Source organism: Pelodiscus sinensis, chromosome 22, assembly GCF_049634645.1.
Source record: "Pelodiscus sinensis isolate JC-2024 chromosome 22, ASM4963464v1, whole genome shotgun sequence".
Classification (NCBI taxonomy): domain Eukaryota; kingdom Metazoa; phylum Chordata; order Testudines; family Trionychidae; genus Pelodiscus; species Pelodiscus sinensis.
The window spans coordinates 6,175,229-6,188,736 of record NC_134732.1 but is presented as its reverse complement, the minus strand read 5'-3'; the positions used below and the strand labels follow the sequence as shown (position 1 = coordinate 6,188,736).

General features: G+C 45.6%; 1 protein-coding gene across 3 annotated transcripts in view; it reads right to left on the bottom strand.

Annotated features, from left to right (window-relative positions):
- The window catches only part of PAPPA (pappalysin 1), a 242,284-nt gene that overhangs the window by 91,101 nt on the left and 137,675 nt on the right, over positions 1–13,508 (bottom strand). For all 3 annotated transcript variants that reach the window (XM_075905988.1, XM_075905990.1, XM_075905989.1), the window contains one exon: positions 7,713–7,909. In XM_075905988.1, coding sequence (XP_075762103.1) covers positions 7,713–7,909 — 197 coding nt within the window. The remainder of the gene's footprint in view (positions 1–7,712; positions 7,910–13,508) is intronic.

The following is a 13,508-nucleotide window of genomic DNA, read 5'->3' as shown; positions in this document are numbered from 1 at the left end:
GACATGAGGCAGCTCTGTAAGTGGCTTGACTTTCAGACATGGACAGAGCAAGCAGCCACCCCCTGGAAATCATACCCCGTTAAGGTTCCTCGAGTTGGACATCCAAAAACTGAGTGATGCCCAAAGTCAGTGGCCTTTTCTGACAACATAGGCCTAAATGCTGACAATACTCTGGACAAGCAGCCCAGACAAGCCTTCATTTAAAAGAAAAACATGAATTCTCCACTGCTGGCATGAGAAAGTTTACTTTCAGGCTTAAAGAAAGGAGTGTGTGGTTTTGAGGCTGGCATTCCGTTCTGCTGAAGAATAGCACCCTGCATGTCTGCGTATCTGTGGCTTTGAAGCTACATTACAATCTTGGAAAACTCTGTTTACATATTTTACATGTTTTCTTGTGCAGAACATGAAACCAAATTACACAGTAAAGGCCATTATGGCTTGGGTCCTGCACCCCTCTTCATCTCCTTAGTTTTACATTCAATCAAAACTAATCTGCAAGCATATTTTGAACCTAGTTTGATTGACTAGCAGTGCTTTAAGCAGGTTTTTATTTCCTTCTGCAAAGGGAAATTATGCAAACGACGGTGAAGCTACATGACGGGGTGTCAGAGAAGGGTGGGGGAAGAGGGTTTAGGAAGAGAAATGCCATGATTCCTTCATGCATGAACAAAGTGAACGTGTCGATGCATTTACGCATGATCATTCTACTCAGAATAGAGAAGGACCTGAAACAAAGAATCCAGATGGGATAAAGGGGAGCAATTCCAGTGTTTAACTGCTGATCACCTTGAGAATCAGAAAGATACAACAGCCGCTGATGGAGAGACAAGCAGGTAGAATGGCAAGAGCAAAGGAGGGGAGATGTCTCCATTCACAAGAGTTTATGCTAATGAGCATTGTGATCATACCAGGGACCCAGTTTCCATCTCACTGATCAGACGGAGGGTGCCATCCTGGCCTGTTTTCTGTTCTTTGTATGTATAACAGACAGGATAATGCAATGATGTACTGGTTCCCTGAAAATGCAGATGCTCATTCCTTCCGTCCTCCCTTCCTGTTGTAGCCTTAATTTCATTTCAATCTTATCAATTCCTGATTTTGTGTTGCTAGTGGGAAATATCTCCAAGTCCTAGGTAAGCAGTTTCCAGCCTGAGGACTTTTAGTTTGACCTCCCTTTCTGAAAAAGGTCAGATCAAACTTCTTTGTGAGTCTTGATGGTTGCTGTGCTCTCTGGATCATCCCTGGTTTCTTTAATCTATTTTCTGAACAGTACACAAAAGGAACACAGTGTACTGTCCCCTGGTCCTTATTGTTCTGTTCCCTTTATATGCCTGCACATGTGCTCTTGAAAAATTATTCTGCAAACCAAAGTGGTGGGAAGCGGGAGGGAGAATCCCTCCAGCGTTTGATAAAATATCTTGGAACCTCCCCTGGCATCTCACCATGTTTTCTTGCTGTCTTCCTCCTCATTTGAATTAGCCTGAGGCTACTACATTCACCATGTGGGCTGATGGTTTACTACTGCAGGGATTAAATAAGTAGATGGAAGAAATGCCATTTTTTGTTCTAATAGGGACCTGCAGTCAGGTGATTAGAATTCACCCCTTTTAACTATCTAATCCCAGGTTGCTTATTAAGGCGACTGGCTTTTCCAACCTTCTCCATATCATGCTGCCTTTTCCAGCTGGACAGCACACCTAGAAATTCTGCTTCTCGTGCAGCTTTGCTTTGAACTGTAGATTTCCTCACAACGCTGAACTACCAAGGCAAGGCACCCCCTTTGAGACTTGCAGGTGACCCTCTTCCAGCATGGCAGAAGGGGCATCAGATCAACAGGACTAGCTGGCTGCTGATGCTTTGGTTGGACCACAGCAGCTCAAGGGGAAGAAAAAGATCACCCTGAGCAGACGGGCTGAGCGATGGGTTATGGGAACAGACTCTGCCAAATCTGAAAAAAAACAACCACCCAAACCTTTCTTTACAATTTAAAAGTGCCAGGTTTAGGTTGTTCATTTACAAGGGCCTCTGAATTCCCTAATCCTTGGAAGCAGGACTGTCTAATCCCAGCCAGTTGTGGCCCAGCGGACATGGTGCCCTGGAGGCCTGTGTTCTATTGCTGTGTGCCTTGTGGGTGACTGTACAAAACTGCCCACCTCTGAATGGCATTGTGATGAGGCTGAATTAATCTGTATTTGTAAAGTGGCTGAGATCTTCAGACTATGTGGTAAGTGCCATTGTTAAGCGATGGAATGGAAGTGTCAGAAGTCTCCTGGGAAAGACCAATCTTTTGAGACTTCCCGCCTAGTTTTACATAGTAGCAGGAAGCCAGCTCCTTGGCAGACTCAAAGGTGTGAGAAATTGCCAAGTGAGGTTTCCCATGGAGTGCTGGAAGCTTGGGTGGCATGTTGCCGCTGTAGCAGTTCCTGCATGACTCCCTTCTTGGCTTGGACGCAGGTGCATGGCTGGTGAGAACGGGTTGTGGCTGGTGGGAAAGTGTTGTGGCTGGTGGGTAGACTCTAGGCCAATGTCTGGAGAAACATTCTGGATTGGAAGACTTATCTGAACCCAACTCAGGCATTTGGGAGGCTCAGTTCTAGAAGTCTCTCTACCTGAGCAGAGGCTTGTAAGAGAAACCTACAAACCTTCGTTATCCCGTACGAGCCTCTGCTCACTCATGGTTCCACCATTCATGGCTCCCCTTAGGATACAGCTATGCAGAAATGAAACACCTGCAGCTGGTCCAGATCAGCTGGCTTGGGCTGTAAAATTGCCATCTTGGTGTTCGGGTTCTTTGGGAGCCTGGAGTTGGGGGAGGATCCCAGAATCCAGGCTTCAGTGTGAGCCCAAACATCTACACATACTTTTAGCTTTACAGCCCATGCCTTGTGAGCCTGAGTTACCACAGCTGCACCGTAGGTCTTTTATTCTAGTGTAGATGTACCCTTAGGGGGATTCTGCTGTCAACCTAGAGGCCAGCAGTTCAAAGCTGGATGGTCTATGAATAGCCAAGACATTTGCAGAGCAAATTATCTTATTAAAACTGGGGATAGTTTCTCAATCCAACCACAACAGAAATGTCACCACCGAAGAGCAGGGGCACTTGGCTTCCAATGGGGAAGTTCAAAGGGAGCCACTTGCCGAGCCAAGAGACAGACACCTTCCCTTTTCTCAAAAAGGTCACCTCAAAGGAAGTGGAAGATTTCCTCTTTTCCCCACCCCCAGCCAGGATTATGATGTTTCTTGGCATCACCAGATCCTCTGGGAATTCTCTTCTGAGTTATATTTAATAAAACTGCGAGGAAGAAACCTGAAAGTAGACTTTTCAGCCTCGTGCACATCGTTAACTGATTGGCTCTATTCCCCTCCCCAACAGTTCTCCATTTTGATACAAGGGGTTCTCTCTCCTCTGACTGCACAGAGCATCAGCAGGTCTGAAATTCTTGAAATCCTTTTGCAGCAAGTAGAGCAATGTGCTTATTGCTAATGTGCATGGGTGTGTCCAAGTGCAAGAGCTCAGCGAGGGGGCTGAGAGTTAACAACAGAACAATCCCCTGCCATGGCTCTTTACTCAAATGCGAGTCCCTGCATGGGGACCCTAGCTGGCATGGGGTATACCAGTCAGTCTGGAAACTGAAGAGCCAGAACCCAGAGAGACGACAGCCTTGTTCACCCTGGGAGGGCTGGCGCCATGCTCATGGAAGGGGCAGGGACTCGGGCAAAAGGGTGGTGTCCTCAGGGCTGCCTAGACCCCGGCGTCCCATTCCCCCGTCAGTGCTGCCTGTGCACGGCTCCAGCAGCAATTTAAAAGGTGGCCACAGTAGCAAAGGTGGCTGGGAGCTCTGGGCCCTTTTGAATCTTCAGGCCCTGGGGCCGTTCCCCTCTCACTCTTGGTGGCAGACATGGCCAGAAAGAACCACAGCATCTCTCTGTGTCTAGCAGGCTCAATTAAAAAAAAATCCCCTTTAAATTAGTTGCAGCTGAGCAATATTTCTTTTCTATCCTGGGGACAACAGAGGTACCAGCGGCAAGCGTAAGTGGTAACTTGCTGTAATCAGCTTCTGCACAATTGGGAGGAAATGCAATCAAGGCCTGCTAAGCTATTTAGGGGCTGGCTCCATAGGTCGCCAATGCAAACATCAGCTTCTCGGTCCTGCACGCCATGTTGATAGAAGTAGGATAACAACAACCAAGGCTCACTGTAAGTGTAATAGTGAGCTCTCCAAAGATCCTCTTTTTATTCCTTTATTAAAACCACTTAACGGCTCAAGGGGAATTAAACCACAAAAGAGTTTGCCATGCACGAGTGGGAGCGATGCCAAACAGAGGTGAGGCGAAATGGCCTCGCAGGCCTCCTGTGGTCACTCCACACACGCGAGCGCTCCATCTGCTTTTTGCTCATAAAAAAGTGGATTTCCCTTCAGGAGATCTCCAAGGTAAACAACCCTTCCTGAAACGAGTCTGTTAGCGTTTTTTGTGGCCTTCCCATAAAGGATCCGAGCAAAGGCAATTCTGCACTGAATGCTTGTTCTCAACCCCAACAACAGAAACAAAACAGCCCCCTCTGAACACAAGATTGCGGTTTGGTACCACCTGCTCTAAACACAAACAAACAAAGCCTCCCCCCTCCATTGCTAATGGTGCTGTCAGAAAATAATGCACAATGAGAATGCTGACAGAACATGTAGCCTTCTAGCCAAACCTGCCTCCTCCAATCCCAATGGAAAGCCACGCGGCCTCCCATTCACCCTCTCAAGTCCACAGCAGACTTCCTCCTTAAAACTCTCCTCTGGGGCAGCTTCACTAACAGTGTGGAGATGCTAGTGCTGACTGGGAGAGCAGGCATGTTAACCGCTATGTCAGGGGCTCCTCTCGTGAGGGCCAAGGAGATGCATTCATCCTACCATCCCATATTGCTAAAATAGGTCCTGGCTAGCTGCCAGCTAGAATAGAAGTGGGAGCTCCCAGTATGGAAAACATTCTGGTCATTCTCTCTAGTACAATGGCCACCCTAGCACTCCCACTAGAGAGTCACCTATGGTGACAGCAATAAGGAATTTTAAGAGACAAGGCTAATATAGACATGGGTTCTCTCTTCAGCTGCAGTATGTCGATTTAGTTCCACCGACACTGGGGTGTTTCACTGACTTACACTAGTGGAGGCGGCTCTCACCCGCATCCTGTGAAGAATTACCGCAACCTCCAATACAAGAAAAGTTCAAGGAAACATCACATGCACAGGGCGTGTTCCCTGACTGTAAATCACAAAGCATTTATGGAAGAGAAACGAGCCTTTAAAACCTACTGAAAGATTTATAAGAGAAAGAGTTGCCAAAAAGTACGGTGGTTACCCCAAAGCTCCTTGTCCATCAGTAACAGATACCTGCACGCAACATCCTCAGAGGATGACAACTTAGAAATCCAAAAATACCATATAGGGACAAGTAGCTTGTGCAAATGTGATCGGACCAACACTGAGACGCCATTCTACAATATCAAGCAAAGGCACCGAGCCTCAAACTTATGAATAGCATGACAGTGACTGAAAATGTGAGTAACCTCTGACAGAAATACGGTTGTGCAGAGAAAATAGTTTCAAATATCCAACGATGTGGGGGAAATGCCCTGGCTTTAAAGAGAAAGCACTTAAAATGTTTCTAAAGTCTCTTGATCGTGCCATTTTAATTACTGAAAGCATGGACAGCTAGCAAACACCGAGCCTATGTATGTTGTGTATTATAACATGCCACACTCCTTTCAGGGGAAAAGCCTCTTATTTTAAAGCAAAAGATTGTAATACCCTGGAAAACTGTAACCAAAAATACACAGATGGGTGCACACACAGAAATATGTTCACACAAACACATTCAATTCTGAATAATATTCTGATGGGGAAAAGCATCCCTTCCACCAGTAATCTCAGGGGGAAAAAAAAGTCACAAGCCTGGATGTTTTGGGCAGATAATGAAGCCGGGGGAGTTAGCGCTCCACTGATTGTCACATGCAGTGATTAGAGGGGGGTCCTAGGTTAATTTTCACCCTGTCAGGGCTTCTTGTTAAGATGTTGATGGCATACCGCCTGGTCTAAATGTTCCAGTGTGGTATGTAATGAGCTGTTCTGCAAACTATGAAGCTGCCTTGGTCATGTGGAAAATAATGACTTTCTAGACATCTGTCTGTAACTTCAGACTGTCTATGAGCTGAATGTGTTAGCCCAGCAGAAACACAGCCACATAACGTACGGACTCCGTGGTTGTTAATGGGGATACCGCTTGGGCCCTTAAGAAGCAAAAGCACAAGGCCCTATCCTTTATATTGGAGTGTCAGCTCATATGGGAATTGTTGCCAGCCACTAGGCGGAGACATGTTAACATGCATTGAGCCTGTGTGATGGCAGTGTCCCGTATGTACATTTTTGTAATGAGGCTGTGACAACCTCGGCTTAGCTGGGTACAACAGACATGCTTGACTTGTGAGCACACAGCAGGGTTTTTTCCACAGCATGACCCTGTGTTACCTACCTCACTGCCTAACCCGTATGTGCATCAGTACACTATGATCTGCTGTAACATAGCGCCTCATCTGAGGTCGACAGCCTGGGGGACATGCACCCAGAGCAGCAGCTGAGGCATAATAGACAATGCACCTTGAAAAGTTGCAGTGCACAGAGAACAGAGAGGGAGGTGGAACAATGTCATTGTACACTATAAAATTTAAAAATAAACACACCCCAAAACGTATTAAACAGGTACCCACAAGGCAACCACACACAATCATATGCTGCTAGTAAAGGTGACACACTACCAAGGGACTAGCCAAACACTAATGGCAGTTTGTGTGTGTAGAGTGGACTTTATCCTAACAGGTTATGGATGCATTTAGATTGTAAACTGAACCATGTGGTTTGGAGAAAGCTGCTCTCCCTTCCAGGCCCTTTGTAAGTGATTAGAACATATAATTCACAGCTAAATCTTTTGCTGTACGTGTGACACTTAACTTTCCTCTACACTGCTCTCCCATGACCCATTCTAGATCACCACGGTTAATTTTCCCAGGGAAGCAGGTAGCTGGGACTGTTTACTTCAAAGAAGAGACAACTAATGACACAAAGTAATGGTTGGTGCAGACCAGGCTGATCAATCCCGTCTGTTCTCTCTCTCTCAGAACACAAGAACAAGGGGACATTCAACAATACTGAAAAGTGACAAATTCAAAACTTTCAGAAGAAAGTATTCTTCATACAGTGCGCAATTAGCCTGCGGAACTCAATGCAACAAGATCACATCAAAGCCAACAGACAAAAGGATTCATTATCAATTCATAACAGGAATATCCAGCCTTATAAACAATAGATATGAATAAGCCTCAAGCTTTGGAGCACTACGTAACTTTAACTAATGGGGGAGCAAATCTCCCTTGGGGTCAGGTTGTCTTATAATTGCCTCTTGCAAAGTTCTTCCTCTGAAGAACATGATACTGAATATGATTCTTCCTCTATTAGACATGAAATTGCAGCAGAGAAACCAGTTCTTCCCTGGGCACTAGAGGCAGAATTTGGAGCTCGTTGCCTCTTGGCAGGCTCGTACAAGAACTAGTTCGCATCGGATGCTTTCCTTATCCAAGCGGCACATTAATTCCAGTGGAGCTAAAAATGGAAGATTTGCATTATTGGGCTTAGCTTAACGGCACATGAAGAAGGTTTTCATCTTCCTTACCTGAGTTGCTGCTGGCTGACCAATGACCACCCAGCCTGGGCATGCCTGGTCACTATGATGAGAGACTGACACATTGGAAGCCCACTGGTCTATGAAGCCTTTGGGGGTATAAACACCACAGTCTTTGATGCTGGTCATTTGCTCAAACTCCTCACAGACCCCATCACCATCATGGAAGTAGCATCTGCTGGGCTCGTCTGTAGTGAGAAATCAAAGAGGAGTCATTATATGAACATTCTACAGTCGTTTGTATCCCCAGCTGGTTGGATTGCAACTGGCCGGGCACAGGAAGTGGTAATGTCCTCTTCAATACAGGTCCATGTACGGCAATAGCAGTGGTCATTTAGCAGTGCAAGAGGAGAGGACTTTACAAAAGTAGAACACATAAGGAATGCAGCTTTTTTCCAATATACAAGTTCTTACCATACATCTTAGTCCATGTCTTCCCTGACCAATTTTACCTGTCTCCATTTTAAAAGAACCTCACTAAAGCACTATGCTGAGATAGAAAATGCTCTTATGTGGCCAAATTCTTAGCTGGCAGAACTCCCTGGACTTTGATGGAGTTAAGCCAACAGAGAATTGGGTCTACAATGTTTCCTTTTTTTGTTCTTAAATGACACTTGCAAAAGGACAACAACTAAATTCAGTGACAGTCAAAGCTGCCAAATAGAGCAGCCTAGAGAGAAACCAAAAGGCCAAATGTATCTGTTTATTCAGACCCGATGGCTGTGTCTAAACTGGCAAGTTTTTCCACAAAATCATCTGCTTTTGCGGAAAAACTTGCCAGCTGTCTACACTGGCCGCTTGAATTTCCACAAAAGCACTGACGATCTCATGTAAGATTGTCAGTGCTTTTGCGGAAATACTATGCTGCTCCCGTTTGGGCAAAAGTCATTTTCTGAAAGACTTTTGTGCAAAAGGGCCAGTGTAGACAGCAGAGATTTATTTTCGGCAAAAAAGCCCCAATCGCGAAAATGGCAATTGGGGCTTTTTTGCAGAAAAGCGCGTCTAGACTGGCCACGGACGCTTTTCCGCAAAAAGTGCTTTTGAGGAAAAGCGTCCTGCCAATTTAGACGCACTTTTCTGAAAATGCTTTTAACGGAAAAGTTTTCCGTTAAAAGCATTTTCGGAAAATCATGCCAGTCTAGACGTAGCCAGTGTGGGCAGTGGGAGGGTAAACTTGCCACACTCATATACTGTCCCAACGAATGTGACTTTCACTTGACCTGCAAGGATCAGAAGCAACTGGGGTGTAACACAGCTTGACTCACTGCTGGGGCGCCTCCTGCTGGTCACTGTGGGAATTAGCTTCTTGGTGCTAGAGTGCCCCCTTTTGGCTGGTGTCTCCCTGTGTGTCTGCATTCTGGGGTCCTCCCCCTCTGTGAACACCCAACACTCTATGCCCTCCTTGCCTCAGTGACCCACTGCCAGTCTTTATCTAGCTCCTTACCTCAGGGGCAAACTACAGTCTGAAATGGCCACTCATCATTAGCGAGGGGGTGTGGACCTGCTGCCTTTGCTATCCTGGCTGCTTCTTGGCAGCCTTTCTACACACAGGTCTTGCTTCAGACCCTGCAGCCTGGGAGTTTGCCTGGCCAGAGCTTCCCCAGCTCTGCCTGCCTTTCCCCAGCCAGGCTCTACCTACAGCCCTAGTATTTTCAGACCTTGTCTCAGGCCCTGCAGCCAGGGAATGAGGTCCAGCCAGAGCTCCCCAGCTCTGCCTGCCTCTTCCCCCCACTGCTCTGTCTCAGGAAGTATTCATCTTCCCTAGCAGCCAGGTCCCTGCTGCTCTCCAGCCAGAGCAATAGGATGTCTATCTCCAGGCTTCCAGAAGCCTTTATTTATACAGCCCTCAGCTGGGCCCTAATCAGCTCATACTGGCCACAGCTGCTGGCTCCACAGCTCCCCTGCTCCAGCCCTCTGCCAGGGCTCAGTTTTAACCCTAAAAGGGCCAGTGCAGGGCAGACACCCCATCACAAGGGGACTTAAATCTCTTTATTCATTTCTTCTGTGGCTTCTCTAATGAGAACGCCAACAAAGACCGCCCACTAGTGCCAAATTTTTGAGGTTGCATCTGCGATGTTCACCCTGTAGGAACAGAAATGTGACCAACCCACTTCTTTTAAACAGACCTCAGACCAGTCAAGACTTTCAGTCGCTGACGTCCTTGCTTTTAAATCTGTAACCTATGAGGATCCTAAGTTTGTCTCGCATTATCATTGCCACACTAGTCCCAGCATGCGGTTGCATTTTTGTCGGGTAAAGAAGTTACTGCAAAAACTGATAGAAATTGGCATGAGCTGCTGGTTGGAATGGTGGAAGTGACTCTTGATGAGACTCGTGTTGGTAGAGCCAGACTTTCTGATGATAGATCTCAGAGAACTCAATGGTTACTGAATTCTGAGTCATTTCCAAAATGCTAAACCCCCTATTTGGTTTTCCTCATAGTTTACACAGTGAAGTACCATTGCATGAGTCAGAATAAATCAGTTTATTATAATTCCATTATTTAATAACTATCTCTCCCCCTCCCTCCCTCTACACCCAAATGTAAGATTTTACTCCCTTAATATCAAGCCTAGTCAAAAGAGTGGTAACAAAAAGAAAACAGTCATGACAGTTGTGGTCAACCTGGAATGGACCTTGGACTCACCTAAAGAGGAACTCCGCTATTTCATCTTTTTGTCTCTTTTCCTACTTATCTTTCCTGCACAAATGCAGTAAGGCTTTTAGACATCTCTCAGAAATGTCTGGGCAACTCTGGTGTCAAGTGGCTAAAGTTGCATACAGTCGTCAGAAAACAACATCCCAGATCAGAAATCTCCAAGAGCTATTCAGGCATGGAAACAAGTCTCAGAGGGGTCGCTGTGTTAGTTGGTATCTGCAAAAACAACAAGGAGTCCTGTGGCACTTTAAAGACTAACAGGTTTATTTGGGCATAAACTTTCATGGGTAAATCCCACTTTTTCAGATACGTTGTGAAAATGCAATGGCAAACTCTACTCCAATGCATCTGACAAAGTGGGTTTTACTCACGAAAGCTTATGCCCAAATAAATCTGTTAGGGGACATCTACACTACATGGCTATTTTGAAATAAGCTATTCCAGAACAGTTATTCTGAAAGGCTACGTCTACACTGGCATGATTTTCTGGAAATGCTATTAACGGAAAAGTTTTCCGTTAAAAGCATTTTCGGAAAAGCGCGTCTAGATTGGCAGGACACTTTTCCGGAAAAGCACTTTTTCCGGAAAAGCGTCTGTGGCCAATCTAGACGCGTTTTTCCACAAAAAAGCCCCGATCGCCATTTTCGTGATCGGGGCTTTTTTGTGGAAAACAGTACTGTGCTGTCTACACTGGCCCTTTTGCGCAAAAGTCTTTCGGAAAAAGACTTTTGCCCGAACGGGAGCAGCATAGTATTTCCGGAAAATCACTGACGATCTTACATGAGATCGTCAGTGCTTTTCCGGAAATTCAAGCGGCCAGTGTAGACAGCTGGCAAGTTTTTCCGGAAAAGCAACTGCTTTTCCGGAAAAAGTGGCCAGTCTAGACACAGCCAAATAGCTTATTTAGAAATAGCACATCTACATTACGAGAAAGCCTCAAAATTAGTCTGAGGCAGGCTTCCCTAAGGTAGACGTGTTATCTTGATTTAGAAACCGAGGAGGCACTAGGGAGGAATAACTTAGAATGGCCCTGGCAAGGGGCTATTTCAAAATACTGGAAGAGGAGCGTCTGCACAGGCCTTATTTTGAAATAGCTATTTCCGAATAGGCGTTATTCCTTGTGAAATGAGGTTTACAGATTTCAGAATAAGACAGCCATTATTTTGAAGTTATTTCAAAAGAAAAGAATGGCTGTGTAGACTCTTGCATTGTCATCTCAAAATAACGCTAGTTATCTCAAAATAACGGTGCATTGTAGACACACCCTTAGGTTTTAAGATGCCACAGGACTCCTCATTGTTTTTGCAGGTATGGAAAGATGATGGTAAATGACCAAAAGTAAAACACCACTTATTATTTGGAGGAAACGTCTTATGTTCTTTTATACAGAGCTTGGTTTCCTTGAAAAGCGCAAAGAACAAAAGGCCGCCACATTTTTAAAAAATGACTTGCCCTTGTAGACAGACACATGGCTGGCACAGGCACACTGTGACAAGCTTGTATACTGACACACACTGACTGAGACGCTGACTTTTGACAAACACGTGTACATGCAAATGCACACACATCAATGATCACACCCCTCCAGTACTCACACATGCACACAAACCATGTAGGGGCAGCCCTGCTGACAGAAACAGTCTCCATCCACATGTCATCCTAAACCTACAGAATAAGACACAATTCCCCTCCTTCCTCATGCACAGACTGATTTTTCACTATAGGCCCTGGAGTAAGCACAGAATTTATATAACCAATGTTCTCCTGTACTGGTTCCAAATGTTCCCTCCTAATGCGATGATAAATGTAATGGGCCTCTGATAACATCATGTGTTTGGGATAAAAGAATACTCAAGACCTGCTCCAATCAGATGACTTAATTCATATTCACATGGAGAGGAAGCAGCCTTCGAATAACTGTGATGCAGGCCAGTGTGTGATTCTTACAGAGGCTAATTTGTTCCTGATTATGTTTAAGACCCCAATAAATCTGTCTGCTCGGAGTCTGCAAAACCCAAGGGAGGGACAGAATAGAGAGACAGAGATGTCTGAATTAAATGGAGACTGCCCAGATGATTAGCAAGCAGCAATGTGGTGTGTATGTGTGTGTGTGTCCCTTCTCCAGGTCCTGTCCCAATGAGTCAGTGTGCTCTGCCCTTCATTACCTGTCGATAATGCTGGCTGAATGGCATTACTTATGTGAGCCAAGAGAGGATCAGGTGTTCAACCAATGACGTGAGCCTTGAAAAATGAGGGAGGAAACGTGGTTTTACAACTGCATTTTGCTTTTTAAGGGAATGTGTTCTTGCCATTGGCAAATTGTTCTGAAACATTTAAAGATGTCCTTTTATGGCGGGAATAAATACTGGAAAGTTTCCAACCTCGTGGTTCTGAATTTCAATATGCCTCCAAAGCTCAACACATAAATATTCTCGCATTTGAGTGAATCTCAAGAGGCTGATCTTTCCTATCTCTTTCCAAACTTAGTAGATGGAGCAGGGGTACCCATCAGAATCAACATGCTAGTCAGTGCCCAAACTAATGCTGCCTGCTTGACTGAAGGGAAAAAACGCAGGACTCAATTTTCAGAACCTTCAACCCTGTTGACTTCAGATGGAGCTTTGTGTGATCTGAACATCTGAGAATCAGGGCCACAGTTTTTATACCACACTTGGGTCATGTTCTGGTCAGGTCTTCCTGAGACTCATCCCTGCAGTGTGTGAATGAGACATAACGCCATTCAGTCAATGGAACTCTACGGACTCAGAATCAGAAAGAGTAGAATGGATCCTATATTTCACAATGGTCAGGACAATACTACGTACTCTAAGCCATAACAAATACATCCATGCTTTCTTTTCCCCATGCTTTTCAGCCCCAAATTTCTCCTTTAGCACTGTTCCCGTTAGGGATTTGTAGTTGAATCAGCTCCTCACATTTCTCCCCCCCCTTGCTGCCTCTATATCTGAGGCAGCAAGTAGTCAGGGGAAGCAGGTGCTGGTGCTGGGAAGAGACGGCATAAGAGCTGGTTCCCCCCAGCACCGGCTCTGCGGTGCAAGGGTGGAGGGTACGGGAGGCAGAGGTGCAGCAATGCTGCGGCTCTACCTTTTAAATGTAGTAAGAGTTTT